Source organism: Sebastes umbrosus, chromosome 1 (genome assembly GCF_015220745.1).
Source record: "Sebastes umbrosus isolate fSebUmb1 chromosome 1, fSebUmb1.pri, whole genome shotgun sequence".
NCBI classification, from domain to species: domain Eukaryota; kingdom Metazoa; phylum Chordata; class Actinopteri; order Perciformes; family Sebastidae; genus Sebastes; species Sebastes umbrosus.
In genome coordinates, this window is record NC_051269.1 from 29502388 (window position 1) to 29525041 (window position 22654).

The window sequence follows — 22654 nt, forward strand, 5'->3', positions numbered from 1 at the left end:
CCATACTGGTTCCGGTTTGAAAGCTGGGAGCAGCAGCCAACGGCGGGAAAACCTTCGTCCAATCAGGTGGGGACAGCCTTGTGTCTAGTGACAGCCCACTAAGCGTCCAATGTTGGGAAGCGTCGAGTACCCTCGCGATAAAAAACGCCCCTGTGGACACGTTAATTAAAAACAAAACAAAAAACGGTTCTCGGACGGGAGCCGGCTCTTATCGTTCGCTTAAAAGAGCCGGCTCTTTGAACCGGCTCGTTCGCGACCAACACATCACTACTTTACTGAGCTCAAAGAAGTTTCAGCTTCTCTCCAACTAAAGTAACGGCTGGTGGAGTTAAAGCGTTATTTTAATGTTTCCTCTCGTTTAGACCACAGAGACCTAACTTGAGGACTTGAGTGTTGGTTTATTCTGCTCTTTTTGTCAGTAAGTGTTAATAGAAATAAACATCCAGCTGAAATCTGGGAGAGCCGATGGAGAGCAGTTTGTATGGATACAGATGAGGCACGATGCTAACCAGCTAGCTACTAAGGTAAGAGCAAAAAGTGATGAAGTTGTTAAGTTTTGTTTCACAGACTTTGTGTTATATGTTATTTATTAACGCTGCTGAAGTCATTGGTCCTTTTAAAAGTAAGTATGTGGGAGTAAATAGTTGAATGTTTGGGGAAAAGCTCACAACTGAGCTGAACTTTGATTTAAGTTTACTCTTCAGAGCTGAGGCCCTCCAGCTTTATGAAGATGAGTTAGCAGGATGAATAAATACCACAACAAGACATCTTTGTGTTTTTACTCCAGAGAGTTTTCTATAACTTTACCTGACACTTTAACTCTCCAGACTTTTGTCAAACTTGTTGTACCACTTGACTTTATTGTGTAAATCTACTTGCATATACACAGCTGTAGCTTACTTTCTTTCTTTTTTTTGCACAATTTAAGACTATATAACATAAAAAATAAATAAATGAATAATATAAAATGCAGGAAGAGGCAAAAAAACCACTGGGCTTATCTGAAGCCTCCACCTAGAGACAAGATTCATATAAAGAAATAATATGACTACATAATAGTGATAACAAACAATTAGGACAAGATTAATATAAAGAAAAATATGACTACATAATAGTGATAACAAACAATTAGGACAATATATATATATATATATATATATGTATATATATATATATACATATATATGTATATGATCTTTTTTTATTGATGTGTCAGTTCTGTGTAAAGGAGAACCAAACTGTATAAAGTTATCTGACTGCTCTGACCAGCAGAGAAGTTATACATTAGTAACATCCTCTTTCAACAAAGCATTATAAAGACTGGGAGGAACAATGGCATTCAAGTTACAGGGGGATTTGATGCTGTCTTGTATGCTCAGTATTATAATTATATGATAGTAGTTTTTACCTAATAGGAGACATATTGGAAACCTAATTATATTGTTTTACTTTAATGTCTTTAACAGTTTTCTATAGAGCAGTAGGGTCAGTGTATCTTTTGGTCATTGGATTTTCCTTTCACAAATGGATATTAAAAAAAAATATATTGTGGTCATTTGATTTTCGTCTTAAAATACAAAAATTTATATTGAAATACAAGGCATTTTTCATTATAGGGGTCAAAAAGGGATGAACTAAACTTAAAAAAACGGGTTGATTTTCTATTTCTAAAACAAAAAATAAAATTACAAGAAGACAGAAACGAAAAAATGCCCTGTTTTTTCATATTCTGCAACCGGAAGTTGCCATTTACAAAGTAAAAGCGCGTATGAGGACGGCGCTGTAACATGACTGTCTTCTTCCCTGAGACACACTCTTTTATTGTTTCAAAAAACTACGTACCGACCCGTGTCCATCACCCTCAGTTACACAGCAGCACAGTACTTATTTTTCTCTCATACACAGCACGGTCCTCATACCTGCTCTTACTTTGTAAATGGTTACTTCCGGTCGCAGAATATGAAAAATGGGGTGTTTTTTGTGATTTTATTTTTTATTTTTAGAAATAGAAAATGAAAATCAACCCGTTTTTTAAGTTTAGTTCATCCCTTTTTGACCCCGATAAAGAAAAACGTCTTGTATTTCAATATTAATTTTTGTTTTTTAAAACGAAAATCAAATAACCACAAATTGTTTTTTAATATCCATTTGTGAAAGGAAAATCCAATGACCAAAAGATACACTGACCCAGTAGTCCCATTAGTTAGTTTGTGATTTCTGTGCATTGAAACATTTCCGCTGTCTACACATTCCTGAGCTTTGACCAGGGGGCAAGAGGACAGAAGTGGCTTAACCCCCCCAAAACCTCAGTGACCTGTAGGTGGGACAGTCATTACAAACTCAAGCTGGGCAGCCAAACTTTGTTTAAACCCACTATCATTTTATTTTAAATTCTAGTGGAGAGCCTAAAGTTTCCAGAGATACGAAATATGTCAGATTAAACTTTGGACTTTGGAGTTTAAACATCAGACAGACAGCATTAGATCAGATTTTTCCAATTTAAAAGCTACTTGGCTTTAGGTATAAATGTCTGTCTCTGTAATGGTGTTGATGTGTTTCAGCGTGTTGACTCTCAGCCACAATCTAGGGCTCGGCTGCAGTTTAGAATAGACCTTGATTTGCATGGTGGTGCACAAACTTCTAATTCAGCAATCCACATCAGACGCACCACTTCTGCACGCTTGCTCATTTGAGATACGTGCGGTATTTTTTTCACATCTTTATTATAGTCAATTAGAGCCTTTAGGCAACATAAAAACCTAAAGCTGGCTGCAGGCAGAGAGAGAGAGAGAGGTGGGGGAGGAACCTAGCAGCTCCAAGAGTTGCTTTGTGTGCCTTTTCAAAGAGTTAGGATTTGTGGTGCATTAGTGTAACTTTATAGCACCTTTTTTTTATGACACCACCTTGATTTAAGCATAACAATGATCTATTAGCACCTGGTGGAAGAGCCAAGCTGCAAAATACTGAGGGGAAAATGTGTGGCTCTGCACGCTGGCAAGGGTAGTCTAGCCGTACACTTATAAAAGGACTCAAGAATATTTAAAGAATTTGTTATGCCAGCTGCTGTGGTGCCTACACAAAGCTCTCTCTCTGTCTCTTGGGGGCCTTTTGGTTTATATAAACTACCCATGACATCCACCAACTGGCTACTTAAACACAGGACGAGTGTCTGTGTTGTACAGCAGGATCGAGGGAAGTTGTTTAACTAGTCTTCACATCAAGCATGATGGACTTGACTTGATGGACAGGTGCTGTAAAATTGGAAAATTGTGATAAAACTGATTTCCTTCTAACTCTGAAGTGTCACAAATACATTACTGTTGGTATTAGTGATGGTATTACCTCTTTAACTATAGTTTCCCATGAACAGAAGAGATGATTATTCATTTGCATGACTTCACTTCCCTTATATCTGATTTTAGGTTATCAAACTGCTTGGTATGCTGCCTGTTTACACAAGACGCTGCTGCTGCTGCTGCTCTTTTATTCTGTTAACCATACAGTCGCTGGTAGCTTGTTGTAGGTGATATCCCTCCCTTCAGCCTTTCCTTACACCTACTATACATTTGGCAGTTTTTTATGTACATCTAGCAAAAACAAATGCAGTCTTATACAACAATCCTACAATAAATTCTACCTTCATGAAGGTTATAATGTTTGTTTTTTGGTCATTTCAGAGGATGTAGTTTGTAGAGCTGTTGAACTGTGTTGCGATATACTTAGAGGTATTTCTGTTATTTAGCCTACTGTCATTGATATACATGGAGTAGACAAAATATTAGAAACACTTGTCAGTACAATTCAACAGCACCACAAACTACATCCTCCAAAATTACCATTCAGTTGAAGACTGTTAGACTGTATTAGTTTTAGCTACTAAACCCAATAAACTGGCAGCTGAGTGTATTTTGTCCTTTGAATGATTCTGTCCAGTATTTTATTGAAGGTGATGGTAAAGTAGTAAATTAAATGCTATACCCATGAAGGGTTTGGACAGGTTAGTGAATAATCTTGGCTTTAAGTAACTTAAACTTGTTGTGCAGCACCTTTTGTTATTGTTGTACTTTCATTTGAGTAGCATTGTATTCATTAGTCATGTTACGTGATGTGCCGAGGCTTCGAAGGGTGTGTCGAGTAATCCAGGAAGTTTTCTGTGAAGCGCGTATCGAGGCTTGTATCGTTTTAGACAAATGACGCCATTAAAGATGCCCAAAGCCGAAATACAGTTGAGAACTTATTATTCCTGAATTAAAAACGAATAATGTCTCATCTATCATTTTCCTATACTTACACATGCACATTCACTGCCCTGTGCCCGGTTAAACCACTGCCACATATCTGGAATATATGTACCTGTTTTACACTATTTGGCCGATAGGTGGTTTCGTGTGCACATGAAGCCCAGATGAAGCCTTGTGAAATGAACCCTTTTACAAACTAATTTGCTGGAGAGCTTCAGTGCTTCATGAAACTTCATCTCGCCATCACTAGTAATCATCATTTAAAAGAGTATTGATATGTTAACTTGTATCTTGTGTTGTTCCTAAAGAGAAACCAGTTTATAGTGTGATCTCTGCAGCCATCGAGGAAAACACTTCAGAAACATATGACCCCTCAGTGTTTGAAGGTCCCTTAATGCATTAGCTTGCAGCATGTCATGACTGGTTGTAGAAACTTTTCCAATTATTAATATTTGTTATAGATTAATATATATAGGCTATATTAATATAGAGGTTATAGGCTGACAGAAACAAAATTGTTTTTACCAATATCGCTACCAATATTGATATTTGAGAGTATTAAAAGTCTGATAATGATAAATTGGCCAATATTAATTTCCTTTACTTTATTTTTGATACGGTTCCCTTGAATTGCTGGTACCTACTAAGGCTGTCCTTGACCAAATTAATTCCTAGTCGACTAACACTCAAACGACTTTGTCGACTAATTGATTAGTTGAGTTTCTCCACAAAGAATCACACAAAAGGACCACTTTAAATCTTGTGTTTACCAGAGATGTGCTCATAAGTTTCTTAGGAAAAAGTCATTCTGCATGAAAAAAGCATAAATATCAACTAACCAACTAAAGAAATCTTAGTTGACTAAGACCAAAATGACCGATTAGTCGACTAATCGACTAAGAAGGGGCAGCCCTAGTGCCTACATATGTTGTCAACTTGTCATTGATCTGTGTTAAGCCAATATCAGCACATAATATCGGCCAGCTAAAATAGCCAAATGAATACGGCATAATGCAAGTAATCTGATTTAATATTTCACTACATTGTCAATGCCAAACGTGAAGGCATCTGTGAAATGCACCCGGTTGTGTTCAGACTGTGAAACCTAAATGTAGAAGTTACTTAACCAAATATCTGCTGCCTCCTCGGTGCCATGTCATCTGAGATCTGATTCTTGAGTGTCTGTGAATTGCTGGACCTTTTCTCAGCGTGTCTGAGAACCAACATTCCTGGAAAGCCAAAATGAATATTGAGATTCAGAATGAATGTCAGCCATGCAGTTAGAGAGCAGGTGCGGCCTCTGGGTCTCTGTAAATCATGCAGACTATCCCACCACCACCATGTGTTTCCCTCTTTTTAGCAAAGCAAAAATGGCAGGCCACAAAGGGGCCTCTCCATTGATAGCCTGGAAGTAAGAAGAGAAGTGGCGCAGTTTAGAAGGCTATCTGCAAATATAAGATAGTAAATGTGTTGTTCATAATTGGTTATCCATTTTTACTGGCCCTTTGAACATCCAGGAGATGGCAGTAGAAATGCATTGACCAGGTATGCTGAACTGCATGTGACACTGACAGTCTAGTGTAAGAAAACAGACAAGGTGACGAGTCAGAGAGAGTCATAGACAGTCAGTTATCCAGTCATACAGTCATCTATTACCTGTGATGAAAGCATGACTTTTGGCTAGACAGCTTGCATGTTGTCCCACAAACCTGGACCCAGAAATTATTAAAGTTTAAGAGTTGATCAAGACTCTTTGACTGCTGTTTGTTACTAACATCATGTGGATAAACTGACTAGTGCTGCAACTAATGAATATTTCCATTATTGGTTAATCTGTCGGATATTTTGTCAATTAATCGATTAATTGTTTGGTCCATAAAATGCCAGAACTTGGTGAAAAATTACAATCACAAATATCCAGATTGGAGATAGAAAAATATATATAATTTACTATCATACAACATAGAGAAACGCGGAAAATCGTTACATTTGAGAAGCTGGAACCAGCAAATTGGTGTCACTGCAACTAACGATTATTTTCATTGTCGATTAATCTATATTTTCTTGATTAATCGATTAGTTGTTTGGTCAATAAAATGTCAGAAAATGGTGAAAAATGTTGATCAGTGTTTCCCAAAGCCCAAGATGACGTCCTCAAATGTCTTGTTTTGTCCACAACTCAAATATATTCAATTTACTGTCATAGAGGAGTAAAGAAACCAGACAATATTCACATTTAAAGAAGCTGGAATCAGAGAATTTTGATTTCTCTTTCTTTAGAAATTACTCAAACTGATTATCAAAATAGTCTGTGATTAATTCAATAGTTGACAACTAGTCGATTAATCATTGCAACTCTAAATCTGTCGAATACTTTGTAAAATGAATCGATCGTTTAGTCCATAAAATGTCAGAACATAGTAAAAAAAAAAAAATGACGATCACAAATATCCAGATTGGAAGCTGATGTTTACAACCCAAAGATATTCAATTTGAGAATATGTATTTGAGAAGCTGAAACCAGCAAGTTTTTGCACAGTTAATCAATTACCAAAGTTATTGCCGATTATTTTTCTGACAATCAACTAATCGATTCATTGACAAATCATTTCAGCTCTAAAACTGACATTGTATGAAGTGCTGTTGCTCATACGTTTCTCCTGGCCCTCAAGCTTTGTCATAATCTGTCTGTCTACATTTTAGAGTAAATTTATAGCAGTGCTTTTGTCATGGGACACAGGTACGTTTCGGTCAGGTCGCCACCACCCATCTTTTAGTGCACTGATAAGAGGGTGAAGTAAAGTGTAATTTCTCAGTAGCTTTGTCATTGTTGTTGACACAGTTTCAAGCTCAGACGGGAGCGCTGAGTTATCTGATACTGACTCAAGTGTTCAGCCCTCTGTCTGAATGTGGCCACTCCTCTTCAGCAGGCAGGCAGCGTTTTAGTGGGCGAGTCTCTCATTCCTGTCCAGACTCTACACAGCTTCGGTTTTCTGCATTTCCGTTCAGGTTTGGGAATTCTGAGGGAAAGTTTTCACTCTTTGGATTTTGACAGTTTTTCTAAATTTCTCACAAAGTAAGTAGATTTTTAATATGTTGTGTATTTAGCAGTGTTTCATGTACTTAATTCATCTAGAGTCCTCTGGGTGAATTAATTTGGATTAAATAACAGGTTAATAGAATTGTTGAGTTAATATCTCATATTGAGACATTCATGCTTTTACACAAACTTTCAGTGTGTGGTGTGACTGTTCTGTCTGTGGTACTTAGACTGACACTTGACTTGAAATAATTGGGGATGAAAATGCCTTCAGCTACTGTTTTGTAGATCAGTGCAGTGTCTTAGCACCTTCAGGGTAGTGACAACTCCTTACCTGTGTTTTGTATGTGTGTGTTTGATTTCCCAAAGAAATGCCTAGTTTGTGTACTTGTGTATTCAGATATAAAAAATGTAAAAGAACACACAACAGAAATGTTTGACACAGATAAAATATGTCCAACATATATGTATGTATGTATGTGTGTCCAACATTTGATTAGAAAAAATGTTACAGATTGCTATGCATGTCAACAGTTCATATTGTATATTTTGACGGCAAGATACCGCACATCTATAGTGCATCAAACTACTTCAGTAGTTTCGGTTCCATTGTTGTGCGGTGGAGGGATGAGAGTCTTTCAGGGGATTTCAGTGATTAACACACCTTGAACTGAATCTGAAAGCTCAAAAACCCCAAGAAGTATGACTGGACAGCATTTAAAGTACAATTGTTGGATGCAATTACCTACTTGTTATGTAACGTACTGTCATATTTTTGGGGTTTCAGTTCTGAAACAATTAGTTGATTGATCAATTAGTTGAAAACAAGAACAGAACTCTGAAAACCTGAGCTATTTTGTTAATTGAAAATAATTTACAATTAGCAAAAATGGCAAATATGTGATGATTCCAGTCTTTCAGATGTGAAGATTTGCTGCTTTTCTCTGTGTATATCACTGTAAATGAAATATCTTTGGATTTTGGACTGTTTAACAGATAAAAAAAAGTTATTTGAAGTTGTCACTGTGGGCTCTGGGAACATGTGATGAGTACTTTTCAGTATTTTCAGACGTTTTCTAGACTTTTACTGAAAATTATTTATTGATAAATAATGGAAATTATCAGTAGTTGACTCTACATTGCCTGTAGGTGTGAATGTGAGCGTGAATGGTCGTCTGACTCTATGTGTCAGCCCTGTGATAGGCTGGCAACCTGTCCAGGGTGTACCCCGCCTTCGCCCAATGTCAGCTGGGACCCCCTCCCCCGCGACCCTGAATAGGATCAGCGGTTACAGATAATGGATGAATGATTTTCAGTAGTTACATCCCTAGTGGGTTTATTTCCGTAGCTTTTAGATTTTTTTTGTTATCAAATTGATCAGCGATGTGATTGTTGAACACCAACTGCTGCTTGTAGTTTTATAGTGTGCAGATATACAGTAAGACATCCTGTGCTCAAGTAGGATTGTGTGTTGACCCATTTACCAGCATGCAAATCAATACCTACCAAGTTTGATAACATGGTTAAGTATTTTTCTGTAGTAATTAACAGTTGTTTGTCCAAAAGGACCAGTGGATATCAAAGATTGTACAGAACATTTCTGCAAAACCTAGCAGATGTTTACAGTTACTTTTCAAACTGAAACAGCACTGAAGGTTGTGTTGTTATTCAAGTGTCCTGTACACAAGCTGTTCCACCTTAATTAAGCAAACACAGCAGACAATTATCTGTGATTTGGTGGAGTGAAAACTCGAGTCACTCACAATCATGCGAGCTGTTTGGAGGATGTGTCATGTTCACGATGATAATGGGATACATTTTATGGATCCCTTAACGTCACCATGAGGATGGACCAACATGTAATAGAAACAACTCTTGTATGTTGCTCATGACGTCACCACAATTAGTTGTTCCTCAAAACAGTGACTGCTGGGAAGCGTCCTATCCCTAGCTGAAGCGAACGTTCCCTCTGTGTTGGTATGCAACCAGTGCCACATTCCCGTATTCTCTTAGATAATAATCTAACCAAAAAGTTTCACAGTTTTTATTGGACACCAGCCGAAAATATGGCTCATACGTCCTGAGCCTGTTATCTGAAGGAATGAGTTGATGGCGATCATATGACATCAGAGAGTAACAAACAGGAAACGCCCTAGACCTGGCAGCGTGCATGTGTATTCACGCTGTGGGAGACTATGACTACACCTGACTGTAGGGTCAAGAAGGCAAGTCACACCTGAATCACTCCATCAATGGGTCACTAGATTAAGTAATGTGTAGTCTTTGGAAAGCTTCCGTTTGGCTTTAGATTTGGTTTTAGACTTTGACTAGTACATCTGTGGCTCATCTTTGTAGCCTAATGATAATTGCTTGTAATCCTGTTTTATATTCAGGTGTTTTGACTCCCAGATGCTGTAGGCTTGATCACTGTTGCTTTCTGGGCTGTATTGTCACAGTTTGAATCTGATCTGCTTTGGTCTTTTGAAGCTGTACAGAAGACACTGTTTTTCTGTCATTTCATGAAGGTATTATTGTGGACTATTAAGTATTGTTTACTCATTAATATGTTAGTTTTCTTGATGGAATTTGCCTTTTGTGTTTGCCCTCATACTACACCCAAAACATATTCAAACAACCGTTCAGGTGTGAACATTTTTAAGATCTTGCCATAAATAATTGCTGACTTTTGTGAAATTTAGGGTTGATGTAGACTTTAAAAGCTTGAAAACTGTGATTGATGCTAAAGCTGAAATAATACTTTACAGGAAATGGTGAGTGTCAACATTATCCACTGAAGAACAGCAACAGGAAGTCGATCCACTGACATGGAGGGCACCGGAGAGATCAGTGACACTGACAGCGGAATCATCCTTCATTCAGGTAAGACATTTTGTGTATCACAAACTTGAAATATGGAGTAGCGCACAACTGTCAAAGTCACAAACATTTTTGTTTTAAATGAAGGAATGCACCTTCATGCAGTATATATCAGCCTCTAAAGTCTCTCAGCCATGTAGAAAAAACTAACGCCACTGCAACATAACATAACTACATTTGATCATCAAGGCTACATTTAAAAATATTTCTCCATACATTTAGTCTCAGAATAAAACAACTTGCAATAGTACACATGATATATGTGATCATTTACGGTCAGTGCATTTCACTGCAGCAAGGTTTGGTGTTTGGCTGTATTAAATCTTCTTTCTTAGAAATCTACATCAGTGACGATGGCCGGCATCATGAGACCTGAAATTAGTAAAAACAAACTGCACTGCAGATTGTCTTCGGCTGGTTGTCCAAACGTGTCTGACGGACTATGGGCAGCTTTATTGAATTGCATTAACTAATGTGAAAACAGAAAGTGGATTTAATTGAAGATTGCTTTGTTTCAGAAGTTTGAACAATTTCTTATCAAAATGTTCTTTGAGTATTCAAGACTTGAAATTAATACTGTTGTGTGAGACTACTTGCACCCTTGATTTACACACATTGATTTAAAAAGCAAAGCATCAAGTTCTTTCAGCCGGTAGACACTTGCTGGTACAGTACACACCTTAGTCCAGCCTGTGGTAATCTTATCACAGCACCTGCTTTCAAATGACCTCATACAGAAGACAAATAAAAAAAAAATACCTACTACCTTTTGATGTTGATGTCTTTCTGTAAAAAGACATAATTTACGTCTACCTACTCATTCTCTACTTCACCGCTGTTAAATTAAAACCCTGTTTGTAACATAAATCTTCTTCTGACACAGTTCACCTCTTTTATTGCAAGATCATTTATTAAATCTGTCACGCTTGTGCTTCACCCATTATTTAGCAAGATGACATCCTTTCAGAGAATAACACAGTTATAGCAGATTACATGGAGTTAACAACTACTGCTATAATTCTCTTGGCAGCAGAGATCTTAATCATGTTCTCATTGAAATGATCTACACTCTTAAAACAACTCCCCAGTTCAGCACACACCACATCTACTTTGATAAAGAAAACAAGTTGTCAGTGAAAACTCAGGCAGGGACTAAAATGCATGTGGTCCATTGTGACTTGCTGCCTAATTATTCCCTGTATCCCCCTGCAAAACATGGAGGACGCAACACAAATGATCCAGATTAAAAGAGCACTTCACCAATTTAGCATTGCACTGAATAATTGTCTATACCGAGGGACAGTTATTTTTTTATTCCGTTCATTCTTCTCTGCTGTCAAAACCTGGCATCTTTCATTTCCCACAAACAAAACATTGAACACAAAACAAAACACCAAATCAAACCGATGCGTTGTGATAAACACAAAACACACAACTTTTATCAGCATGCGTAACAATTTAGATAAATAACAAAACATTAAAGATATAATAAATCAGAAGAAGAAAAAAATAAATAAATTAAATTTTGTGAAGAGAGAAAATAAAGAAAAGCTTGATCCTACTTCATTTATACAAATTCATTTCATTATTGTACAGAAAAACAGAATTTTTCACTCTTTGTATTTTGTAAATCGATCCATATTTTGGGGGTTGCCACAGTCGACTTCATCACAAAATTTGGTCGTCTACATTATTCCCTCAGTCCCATCATGGTAACAATACCATAGAATTAACACCAAACTCTGGCAGTCCTGTTTTGCTATGCCCGGCAGTGTGCACTGATTAGTTCTGGCCTTTCTGACATTCCTTGCGCCTTAATTGAGCCACGTGATGTCTAGCCTATACAATGAAAAAGTGTCAACATGCAAAGAATAGGGGGATTGTCACTCTACGAGGAGGAATTCTCTGCCCTATTGTAGTGCTGTCACACTTCTTTCCTGTCGCACTTCAGATGTTTGTCAGTACCTGCAGGGATTCTGTTAATAATCTCTGAAGGTATGTGACTCTCAATGCACTTTGCCTGAAGCCACTCCCAAAGTCCTGAGACTAATCTTAATGTCATTAGTCACCAAGGCTTCAGACAGCACCGGTCGAACACTTGCACCTTGTTTATAGTTACGAAGCTCCTGCCAGTCATTCTGCATGCCACTAAAGAAAACAACGATCAAAACAAAAGGTACGTTCAGTTGAATGTAACCATTGTGCTGTTCGTAGTGACCTCGAGATTTAATCTGAAGCAGTATGATAATGGTAAGGGCACCATGATATGAGCATGCCAGAATAGTTACCAGGCAACAGAAAACAAAGTAAAACATATAAATTAAATTAAAATAGAACAGACAAGAGTTGGCTAATGGCAAAGATCACCATCAACATGAAGGACATTGAATATTAGGGAATTAATTTTTTCTTTTAACTTTGTGTTATTTCTCAAACATGACATGTATGACTGATAAATTAGCAACATTAGCTGAGATATCACTTTCATGGACTTAGACCCTTTTATCCTGCACATTTGATTTGTTTTCATTGGGGTTAAACATAAGTATTTGTTTACATGCATTATGCACATATGTTCGCTGAGCTGCCAATTGATACTAAAACGCCTTTCAGTAGAATACAATGTAATTCAACCGCACCAAAACCGACAGTCTCCAAAATGACGACAGATGTGAGTCAACATCTCTGTGACAATGTCAACAAAAACTGAACATGATGAGCTTCATAAAAGGGAGCATTTACTGCATGGCTCCTGAATTGGATTGCACAGGATGCAGCTACTGTAGTTGTAACTATTAAACTGTAAACTCTGTGTATTTGAACTGTGTATGTATATATGCTTTTGTCCAAACATTTGGTCGATTAATTAATCAATCAATATCTGTTAAATATTTATACAATATTTTACGTTTATAGACTAAATGATATTGAAAGTAATCATCAGTTGAAGTTGAATTTGTTTTTACTGATTTTGATGTATTTCCCTTTGGATTTAAATATGCCACTGCTTCACGTTCAGTCTTTACCCATTTCTAACTTTGATTTCCACATACTTATGGTCTCATGTCTTGAGTCACATAATGTTTGATAAGTCCATATGCTTCTTTCCTGTTGCATTACGCAGGCTCTGACAGCCCAATGACACATACGAAGGATGTGACCACGCACACACGGGCCATGAAGCTCAAACACCAGGCTCTACAAGAGCGACTGGAGCTCTGCGTACTGGAGCTGAAGAAACTCTGCATCCGAGAAGCTGTAAGTAAAAGTAATCTACAAGTCAGCAGGCCAACAGTTTACACTCAGAACAAATGAGTCACATATTCATGAGAATCTAAGCTCATTAAAATCTTAGGTTTTTAGTAACCCAGACCTAGACAAAAATCGTTACGCAATGAGGCAAGCTGTTACAAAGTGAACTTGCCATATTGCACGTGATTCAGTGGCTTTTATAAAATAGGTGGAGTAGTTTAGTGCAGGATGTTTGATGACGCACTTTACTGCAGGTCAACAAAGTAACCTGCAAGTGGGTACATTCTGCACTAATGTGGATGAATTAGAAAATGCCGTTTGGGTCAAAGTTTTGTGTCCATACTTTTTGCTTTGAGGTTGTTGTTTTTTTTTAGCAGATTTGAACAGATTTCGAATTTCAGTGGTTCAAAAACACTGACTTGGGTGTCAAACAAATAGATGCATTTTCAAATTTGTCTGCATTAGCTTCAAAATGGCCTTAAAGCTGGGGTTGGTAGTTATATTTGTTGAAATTCTTACATCCCGACAGCAATCAATAAATCAAATGCTCTGACCAAATAAAGAAAAAAATCCAGTATCTGTGGCTGTCGCAGGACTGTAATAAACCCATCCTACCTTTCATTCGGCCCGCACCCATTGCGCGTCACTGGAGTCTTCCACAAGTTGCTGGCTTGACAGCTGTGCATACTAACAGTAGCCATGTTTGTTGTTCACGTTCATAATGATAATTTGGGGCGGGTGGCTTTGGAGGGAGGCCTGAACAGACGGACTGTCAGTGTTGCCGACTGTCTGACTTTCTCTCTAGATTTAAGGACTTTTGGAGCTATGGCTGCTAGCTACTTTCATTAGAAAAGAGTTGGCAACACTGGGCTCAGGTTTTTTGGTTGGATCATTTTATATATCTAGCGTACTCTTGCTGATTTCTCAAGATTACCGACTCTAGCTTTAATGTCACAGTGGTGATCTCCAGTCACAGTCTACTGAGAGGAAACAAAAGATCTTTTAATCCATCCTCCTGTCCTTTTGTGACGTTATTATTTTAGGTCTTACCAACGAGCAGAATACAAACATCATCCCTTTTCTTTCAGATACATTGTGTAGTGAAATTAGACCACGCAATGTGGCTGCAATGAGATGCATCATAGCCTTTGAAGAGGTATCCTGGTGGTTCAGTTGGCCAAAGCAATTTCAATGTTCCCATGACAGCCTGGATTTGCATCACGCATGGAACTTTTGTCACGTCACCCCACTGTGAATTATCAAATAAAGATTGCCACATTGAGTCATTTCGATTTACTGGACACATATTCCTCTGGGAGTTTTTCTGCCATGCGTCGGTGCTCCGGGGTAAAATCCCAGGACTGATCATTCTTTCCTGTTGACACTCGGGCTGGGCACTCCTGTTGGGACATGCTCAGGTGAACTAATGGGAGACATGATGCCTCTCCCTTCTCTTAGTGACAAAAGAACATGTAAGCTCATTGACAGTGCTTACGTGTTTGTCTGTCTGCAAAGCTGGCTGGTTAGGAGTGACTCAAAGTAACAGTTTTAATCACTCTCCTTTAATTAAATCACTAACAGCGTGTTGTCGTGCTCTGGGTTTGGTTTGGACACGGTTACTCGATACAGTGAGAAAATGACACCCAAAGAATGTGTTGTGAAAGCAAATCTCTGCAAATGCAGAATTGTGCAACAGATTCCTTGAACCTATATGCCTCAACATGTGAAGAGAGGGGAATGAGATGCTTGTACATCATTTAAAAATGCCACAGTCATGATTGAATAACTCCGAAGATGTGTGTGTGTGTGTGTCTTTATTTGAACAACTAAGCTGAAAGGATTAATTAGCATTTATTAGCATCTTTTCAAACGCTACTTATTCCTTTCTGTTTATTTCTTCAAATAAACGATAAAAGATGTCTTTATTTTGATTAACTATTTCACAAAGCCAGAATCTGTCTTCAAAAAAATAAACTTTTGGTCATGTTTAAGTGTTGCTTTGGGGACATTTGGATTTGTAATATTTTTCTGTGTGGTTTAGGAGTTGACAGGCCGACTGCCAGATGATTACCCTCTGATGCCAGGAGAGAAGCCTCCGCAGATTCGCAGACGTATTGGAGCTGCGTTTAAATTCGACGATCAAAGCTTCCCTCGAGGAGCAGAGGTAAAAGCAGCATTTAGAGACCACAAGACTGAATAATGTAATTTTTAAAGGACATACAATGTTTCAAGGGTCAAACTGTTCTCTCTCTCTCTCGTCACCCCACCATTTTACAGGAGTCAGAACTGAGTTTGGTGGATGCCGAATTGTCACTTCAGATGAAGATATATGAGGCAGCACGCAGGCTCTGTGAGGAGGATCACCTGAGTAAGGCTGTCAGAAAGAGCCGGATACAGCAGTGCAAGAGAGAGGAGAAGAAAGTCAAACGGCTGCAAGAGTCGGCCTTTCAGCTACGACTGGAGCACGGTCGATCATCACCACTCCCTGCTTTTAATATTGCACAACACGGTGAGAGGCGCCTGGCCAGACCAGAAGATAGATTGCCATCAAATCCCTTTCATAATCACCTGTGCAGGGAGTTAATAGATACTCACGTCATAAATTAATAATTCTTAATTTAACAGTCCTTGGATTTTCATAGATTTGTAGAAATGCATCATTTGATACTTCACATGTGAGTCAAAGTCTTTTGTCTTTTTTCTGTTTTTCAGATCTGGGTACATCTGACGACAGCTCTCTGTCTGATTCTGTAGTTCAAGATGAAGGTAAGACTTACCTGAAATTCTAGTGTTAAAAGTTAGAGCAAGACGTACTTTATGCAGTTTAAAAGCTAAAAAAAAGTTTGCACAACCACAACCATTACACAACCGTTAACCATGAGACATGTGGAAATGTGAGCAGAGTCCAGTAAACATTGATCTTGAATACTGCAGTGCTCATTGTTTCTCTTAATAAAAGATGTTCCCTCAAAGAATACATAAAGATCAACACTAAATAACCTTCTGCAGGTAGCATAAACTACATAATTTCTTTTTTTTTTCCCTAGAAGTGACAAGTCAGTCTTCACAGCTGTCCTCAGGACTCCCCGATCCAGGAGAGACCGATTCTCCCCAGCGTCCTCCTCTGTCCTCACAGTCCTTCTCGAACGGCTCCTACTTGTCTCCATCTGTGGATCCACGGAACCTGCCGCTGACTCCAATCCAGTCTCCCCATCCGAGCCTTGACTCGAGTTTTAGCTCGAGCCCCATATGTGACCTTCCTCCCATCCAGCACTCCCCGTGGTCGGAATCCAGTCTCGACAAACCTTACCAGAAGAGCAAGAAGTCGCGCTCCTCCAGCAAGACAAGGTAACACAGACCATCCATCAGGACTGTTTTCCTGTTCATCACCTTTTTAGTACTGGGGGGGGAAACAAAGTGTGGTTCATGTTACTTGGATTGTAGTAAGCTGTGTGAAATTCAGATTGTGTGGCAACTGGCAGCATTAACAAGCTTGTCGAGTCAGTTTTATTCATATAGCCCAATATAAAAGGGGGAAAAAAGGAAGAAACCTCAGGAAGAGCAGGGATCCCGTCTCCCAGGACGAACAGACGTGCAATAGATGTGTGTACAGAGTAACAACATAATGAAAATACAACATAGACGCTCCATATGACAAAATTGATACATATAATGTGAGCATATATGAAAAAATTGGATCCAGGAGGATGTCGAGTATCTTCCAGGTGTCGCCAAACAGGTAGAACACGACCTCCTGTCCACCATGCGACCTAGAAAGTGGACAGACTACACAAACACACAAGAAGCAATCTCAAGCACATCATTCACACAGAAAGGTGACAGACAAACATACAGTACAAAGAGAGAGACATTATTATCCCTGTTAGTGAAATGGACTTGCTTTGGGAAAGAAGAAGTTGATTGATGTGAATACTTAATGCTCCACTTCTGCCTTTAACAAAACATTGTGCACCCTTTCAAGAATGTTATTATACGTCTAGGCTTTGTAGACACTGCTACTGATTGATTTGTGTACTTGGGCTGCTTTGCATTTCCTTGTTGGTTGTGTTTGTTGAGAGTGTAGACGACATGCAGCAGGATGAAGACAGTTTTTCTTTTCAATAATGCTGGACAAAAACCCATTTAGCAAAGTAATTTATCATGCAAACCCCCTTGTATTGCAAAGTAGATGTCAATGATGTTCATGAATGTGCAACACTGCCATCTGCTTTTGCTCTGGTGCTATAACGAACACAGAACTATGAATCCTTCTGATTTATAATGGCACTTTGGCGCAGAGGTAGAATTCAGGCTTTATTGTCCAGTAGTCGATTGCTGTAATAAAAACTATTTATTACATAAGTCTATTCATCTTTTTTCAGTGTAATGGATTAATGTTGTGCACATTTACATATAATTGCTAATGATCATCTCAGCCACAGTATGTCAGAGGCAATACAGGAATAATTTTGGGAAAATGTTAAAACCCTTAAAGATTTTTGATGCATAAAAGCACAAACTGAGAAACAAAACATAATGTATTTCTTATGCTGTCATTTTTTTGTGTTCGGTAGTCCAGCCAAAAGTGAATTGTTGCCACCGTTGGAGGCTTGCTTTGCTGCCCATCTGAAGCTCGGACGCTCCCAGTCAAACAGCACGCCTTCCACGCCAGAGATGCGAGTGCACAGACAACTCTCTCTCAGGTAGTCACACCTCAAATACATCTACTGTACTGTATGTCTGCAGCACACCTATAGTGAACCTGTGATTAACTGCAAACTGCAGTGACATAATTTTTTTTAAACGGGACAATACACTGGCTATGGATAAGTACCTCATACAACCCCACTTCAAAACACCCGACCTATCCCTTTAAGTCAGTGACTGTGAGATGAACATTTAAAAGTTGAGCTTGTTTGCTGAGTAGCCATACTAATGCACTTGCTATTTGTACAGGGTATCCAACCCTGAATCTTCATATGAAAAGGACCGTGGTCGCCCCAGAGGTCCAAGGAGGCGACTGACAGAATATGCGATAACTTTACCAGCGACACCTCCCCCCGTGGTGAACTATGGAAACCATATTAACTCTGAGGATAGCAACTCTGAACACTCGTTTACATCTTACAACAGCTCACCCTGTCAGGAGTTTCCCTGTGATTCGCCCAAACAATATCCGTCTGCATTCCAGCACTCTAGCCCAGTTGGCAGCTATGGACCTCAAGCCTTCCCACGCACTGGCTTTTACCATAATCCCAGGAACCAGTCCAGCCCCAGTTTTCCCAAAGCCTATTACAATGAAGAAGTGGTGTACCAACCTGAGCTGGACTTGGCACGGAGCTATTACGTCCAGCAGGCTCCCTGTCCTCCCAACAGATATGAGTATTACTACAAAGACGCTGCTGTGCCCCACCAGAGAGCACAGAGGCCTTTACCTCCTGATATCAGACTCTCCCCCTCCCCGGCTCAATGGGACCATCCACACTACCGCCCCAGTGGCCTCCCACAACAAGTAGTGAACGAACAGCTCAAGTCATGGCACCGGCGCAGTCAGCTCAAATCCCCCAGGTCCCGCTCGCTTGACAGACAGGGAGCAGTCAGAGTTAAAAACATATCCGCTCGGGAGGCAACCTTCCACCAAAATCAGAAGTACCACGAACAGGTAAGCAGACAAAAGTATTTTGGCACATGTTTAACAATCTGTCAGTCATCATTACTGCAACAAGTGGTGTTAAGCAAGTAATTGACTTACTTACTTAGTAGTTAAGGCCAGGAAGTTATTTTTGCTCATCCACCGACGATACACCTACAATACGTGATCGATTTTTTTCATCACATTTTCACAGTGTACCTGACATTTTAATGAATGAATAATACTTGGAAATCACAGCTTGTTACATGCCAAAGCTGCTGGAAAAGAAAAGAAATTTAGGATTAAGTACTATTTTGGAAATTGGCCTGTTTGACCAGAAACCTGCTATTTTTGATTTCTTGATTGACCTGATAAATGGGTGTTTTGTTTTTTTATTGATTTTTGTTTATAATATATATTTTGATATCACGCCAGAAGACACTGAAACAAAAGGACATATTTCACATTGAGGCAGCACCTCTACATCTCTGCTCAGGTTATCTTGTATTAAAATATAATAATATTAATATATATGTATATATATTTCTGTTTAAGTCCAGCTGGATGCAGAAGATTTTTGTTGTTAGTTTGTGTTTTTAGTTTTTTAGTTTTTTTACAATAATGGCAAACTGTTGAATATACCAGTGAAAGTGAGGAGTTGTGTTGGTCATTGTTATTCACTTACATAAAGTGTAAATCATGTAGAATTTAGACCTGGAGTCCTGAACAGTTAGTACCCACAGCAGAATATGAATGACAAACTCAGGATGCTACAGAAGACAGTGTATATAAAACCAAACACCAAATCGTCAGCCTTTATTGTAAGAATGAGAATAAGCTGCAGATAAATTTGCATGCTACCAAATTAAATGTATGTATCTTAATCATGGTTCTAAACGTATTGTTTCCTTTTTCTTTCGCCAACATTCAGGTTATCCAAAGAAAGGCTTTAAGAGTTGGAGATGACACCCAAGGTCACTGGGTAGATGATGGCGCTCACTTTGTAAGTCAAGTGTAAACCAAAGACCACCTTGGACCGCAAACTGAACATGTCAAGTCAGGCTGCAACTGCATTCATTCCCAATAAACCAAAGAGAAGAAGTGGACAGAAAATCAAGTCAAATGAACTGTTTATGCCCATAAAAAAACACTTTTTTTCATGATTCCTGTTTCCCTGTCTGCCTGCCTGTATGTGGGCATATAAAGGGAGGATGAAAAAACTGGAATGTCTTACTGCAATCTAGTACAATGATAACACTTTGGTGGCCAAAGTTGAATCAAACACCTCTCTGACAGTCACAGCAAAATTGGTCACAAAATGGCACATCTGTAAAGGTTACCCGTTGTTTTTGTCCACTCTCTGTATGTTGTTTGTTACTAACAGTTACAAATTGAACTGAATGCTAGTTACTGTAAATGTTACAGAGCGCTGTTTTTACCTGTGACTGTTGTTTGTGAACAAGGTGTATAAAGAGCTGTAAATCTGCCAGCTCAAAACTGGTCATTCGGTTTCTCAAAAAACAGATATCATCAGCATTAGGGCTGGATATTGTTTACAAAATGATGATAAATTTACCAGTAACAGTACCCTTAAAATGATACCGATACCAAAAGAGTACTACCGGCGCCTGGGTTAGGTCAGTTGGTAGAGCGGGCGTCCATGTATTAAGGCTTGGTCCTGACCGCGGCGGCCCGGGTTCGAATCCGGCCTGTGGCCCTTTCCGCATCCACTCTCTCTCTCCCCCCTTTCAAGACTCTATCCACTGTCCTGTCATAAAAATGGAAAAATGCCCCCAAAAAAATAACTTTAAAAAAAAAAAAAAAAAAAGTACTACCTCTTCTTCTACTTCATTCGATACCCATCATTTGAATGGAAGTATTCAGTTGCGTAAAAATGCCACAACCACCGCATTTATTTTTATCAGACACCACAGGCGTGTAGTATAGCCATAATTTCAAATGTTTTGGTGATATATTAGCACACTGAACTGCCAACTCCATCAAATACACCACGCTCCACTTCACCACATCACAGACTGTATGTGGTGTAGCTGCTGCGGTAGTGGGCAAATCACACACCACATTTTTTTTCTAGATCTGGGTACAAAAAGGATCGAATGCAGGTATCTTTTGACTGGAGAAGTTTCGATACTACTTGGTACTGGGTTATTTCGGTCGATACCAGGCATTAAGTACCGATACCCAGCTCTAATCAGCACAGAGTTTCTGCGTCATTACATACAGGGTGGAGATACAGTAGCAGGAGTTCTAACACAGAATTGCACATTGTTCTCAGATTGTGAGAAATGTGAATGCTTTTAAAGAAACTTCTCACATGTAACTAACATTTATGTCATTGTTGAAGTTAATCTCAAATGAATTATGATTTATTTCATATTGGTCACATGTAAAGCCGTCAAGTAAACTGCTTTAGGTACTTAATCATACAACATAGTGCTGCATTAGATCTTTAGCCAAAAACACTGCTAAATTACTAATATTATATTAGTATAATATTAGTGTGAGGATGTGCTCAAGACAGAGAAGGTAACTTTTTGCAGTTTGATAGATGAGGAATAAAGTGCTCCTTTTCACCTAGCTGTATGAAGGAAATCAATTCATTGTAAAATAATGTAAATTAGCAACATATCCTTTTTTAACTATATTTTGTGTATAATGGTGCCTTGATTGTGTCACCATGTTGATGAACTTGAGCTGCTTGAATTTAAGATCCCACTTTTGTCCTCTTTATCATGTACTTTTGTCTTGTTTTTATACTTAACACGTGTCTGTGGCTCTGCCAGTTAACTTGAATTACTAATGGACTAAATCAACTAGTTGAAACTAGATATTAACTTACTCACATTAGTTATAAAGTAGCAAATTTAACAAAAGCAGAGTCTTGATGCTTGGCAGCTATTAACGTGTTCAATTGAAATTTAAATATACTGAGTAGAATCTTTATCAGTGTCAGTGCACATGTGTTTGAGACCGCAGATGACACTAACCTCGGTACAATTTCATCTGTGAGGTGAACTGTATCCAAAACACTGCCAATATGTGATTCACAATCAAGTCTTCTATTCAAACAAGCATTTGATGGTAGATCATTTTAGAATGAGAGCAAATTACTGCAAATTCAGAAAACAGTTACACAATGACTGGTCTCTCACAGTGATCTATTTATGTCTTTATTTATTGTGATGTGCACCATTGGACCCATGGAAAGTCAGACTTGAAATAAAAGAAGACATGGACCTGAGTTTGAAAAAATCCAGCAGCAGTAAAGACTGTGTCTAGTTGTATATACAGACCACAATCATGTTACCTTGTGTGCCTCTTTTTTTACTCTTTTTTTTTTTATTATTTATCAGTTAAATTAGTTTAAGCGGACCTAATAATAATGTGTTATGTTGCTGTTGATAAATCTGTGAAAGTGTTAACCCTGTGGAAGAAAATAAAGAGTAATGTTTGCATTGTTGAGTTTCATTTATACCCTTATATATGTTTTTTTCACATTTTTGACATGCCACAGTAGGAGAAGCACAGGTAAAAATAATACAATGAATGATGGCTGAATACCATTTAGCTGCTTCAGTTTTTGGGTCCTGG

The 22654-nt window shown here is 38.5% G+C and overlaps 1 protein-coding gene across 3 annotated transcripts; it reads left to right on the forward strand.

The window, feature by feature from the left end:
- Window positions 1–248: 248 nt before the first annotated feature.
- Window positions 249–20657, forward strand: inavab (innate immunity activator b). Of its 3 annotated transcripts, none has more exons than XM_037781043.1 (10): window positions 249–524; window positions 10047–10161; window positions 13283–13416; window positions 15452–15574; window positions 15688–15919; window positions 16123–16176; window positions 16458–16758; window positions 17982–18113; window positions 18367–19072; window positions 19974–20657. In XM_037781043.1, the coding sequence occupies exons 2-10, from the start codon at window positions 10107–10109 to the stop codon at window positions 20058–20060; spliced, it is 1824 nt and encodes a 607-aa protein (XP_037636971.1). In that variant the 5' UTR covers window positions 249–524; window positions 10047–10106; the 3' UTR covers window positions 20061–20657. The 3 variants fall into 3 exon arrangements, with proteins under 3 accessions (XP_037636971.1, XP_037636990.1, XP_037636980.1); XM_037781062.1 differs by having other exon boundaries at window positions 17985–18113; XM_037781052.1 differs by lacking the exon at window positions 249–524 and adding an exon at window positions 7193–7317.
- The last annotated feature ends 1997 nt before the right edge of the window (window positions 20658–22654 follow it).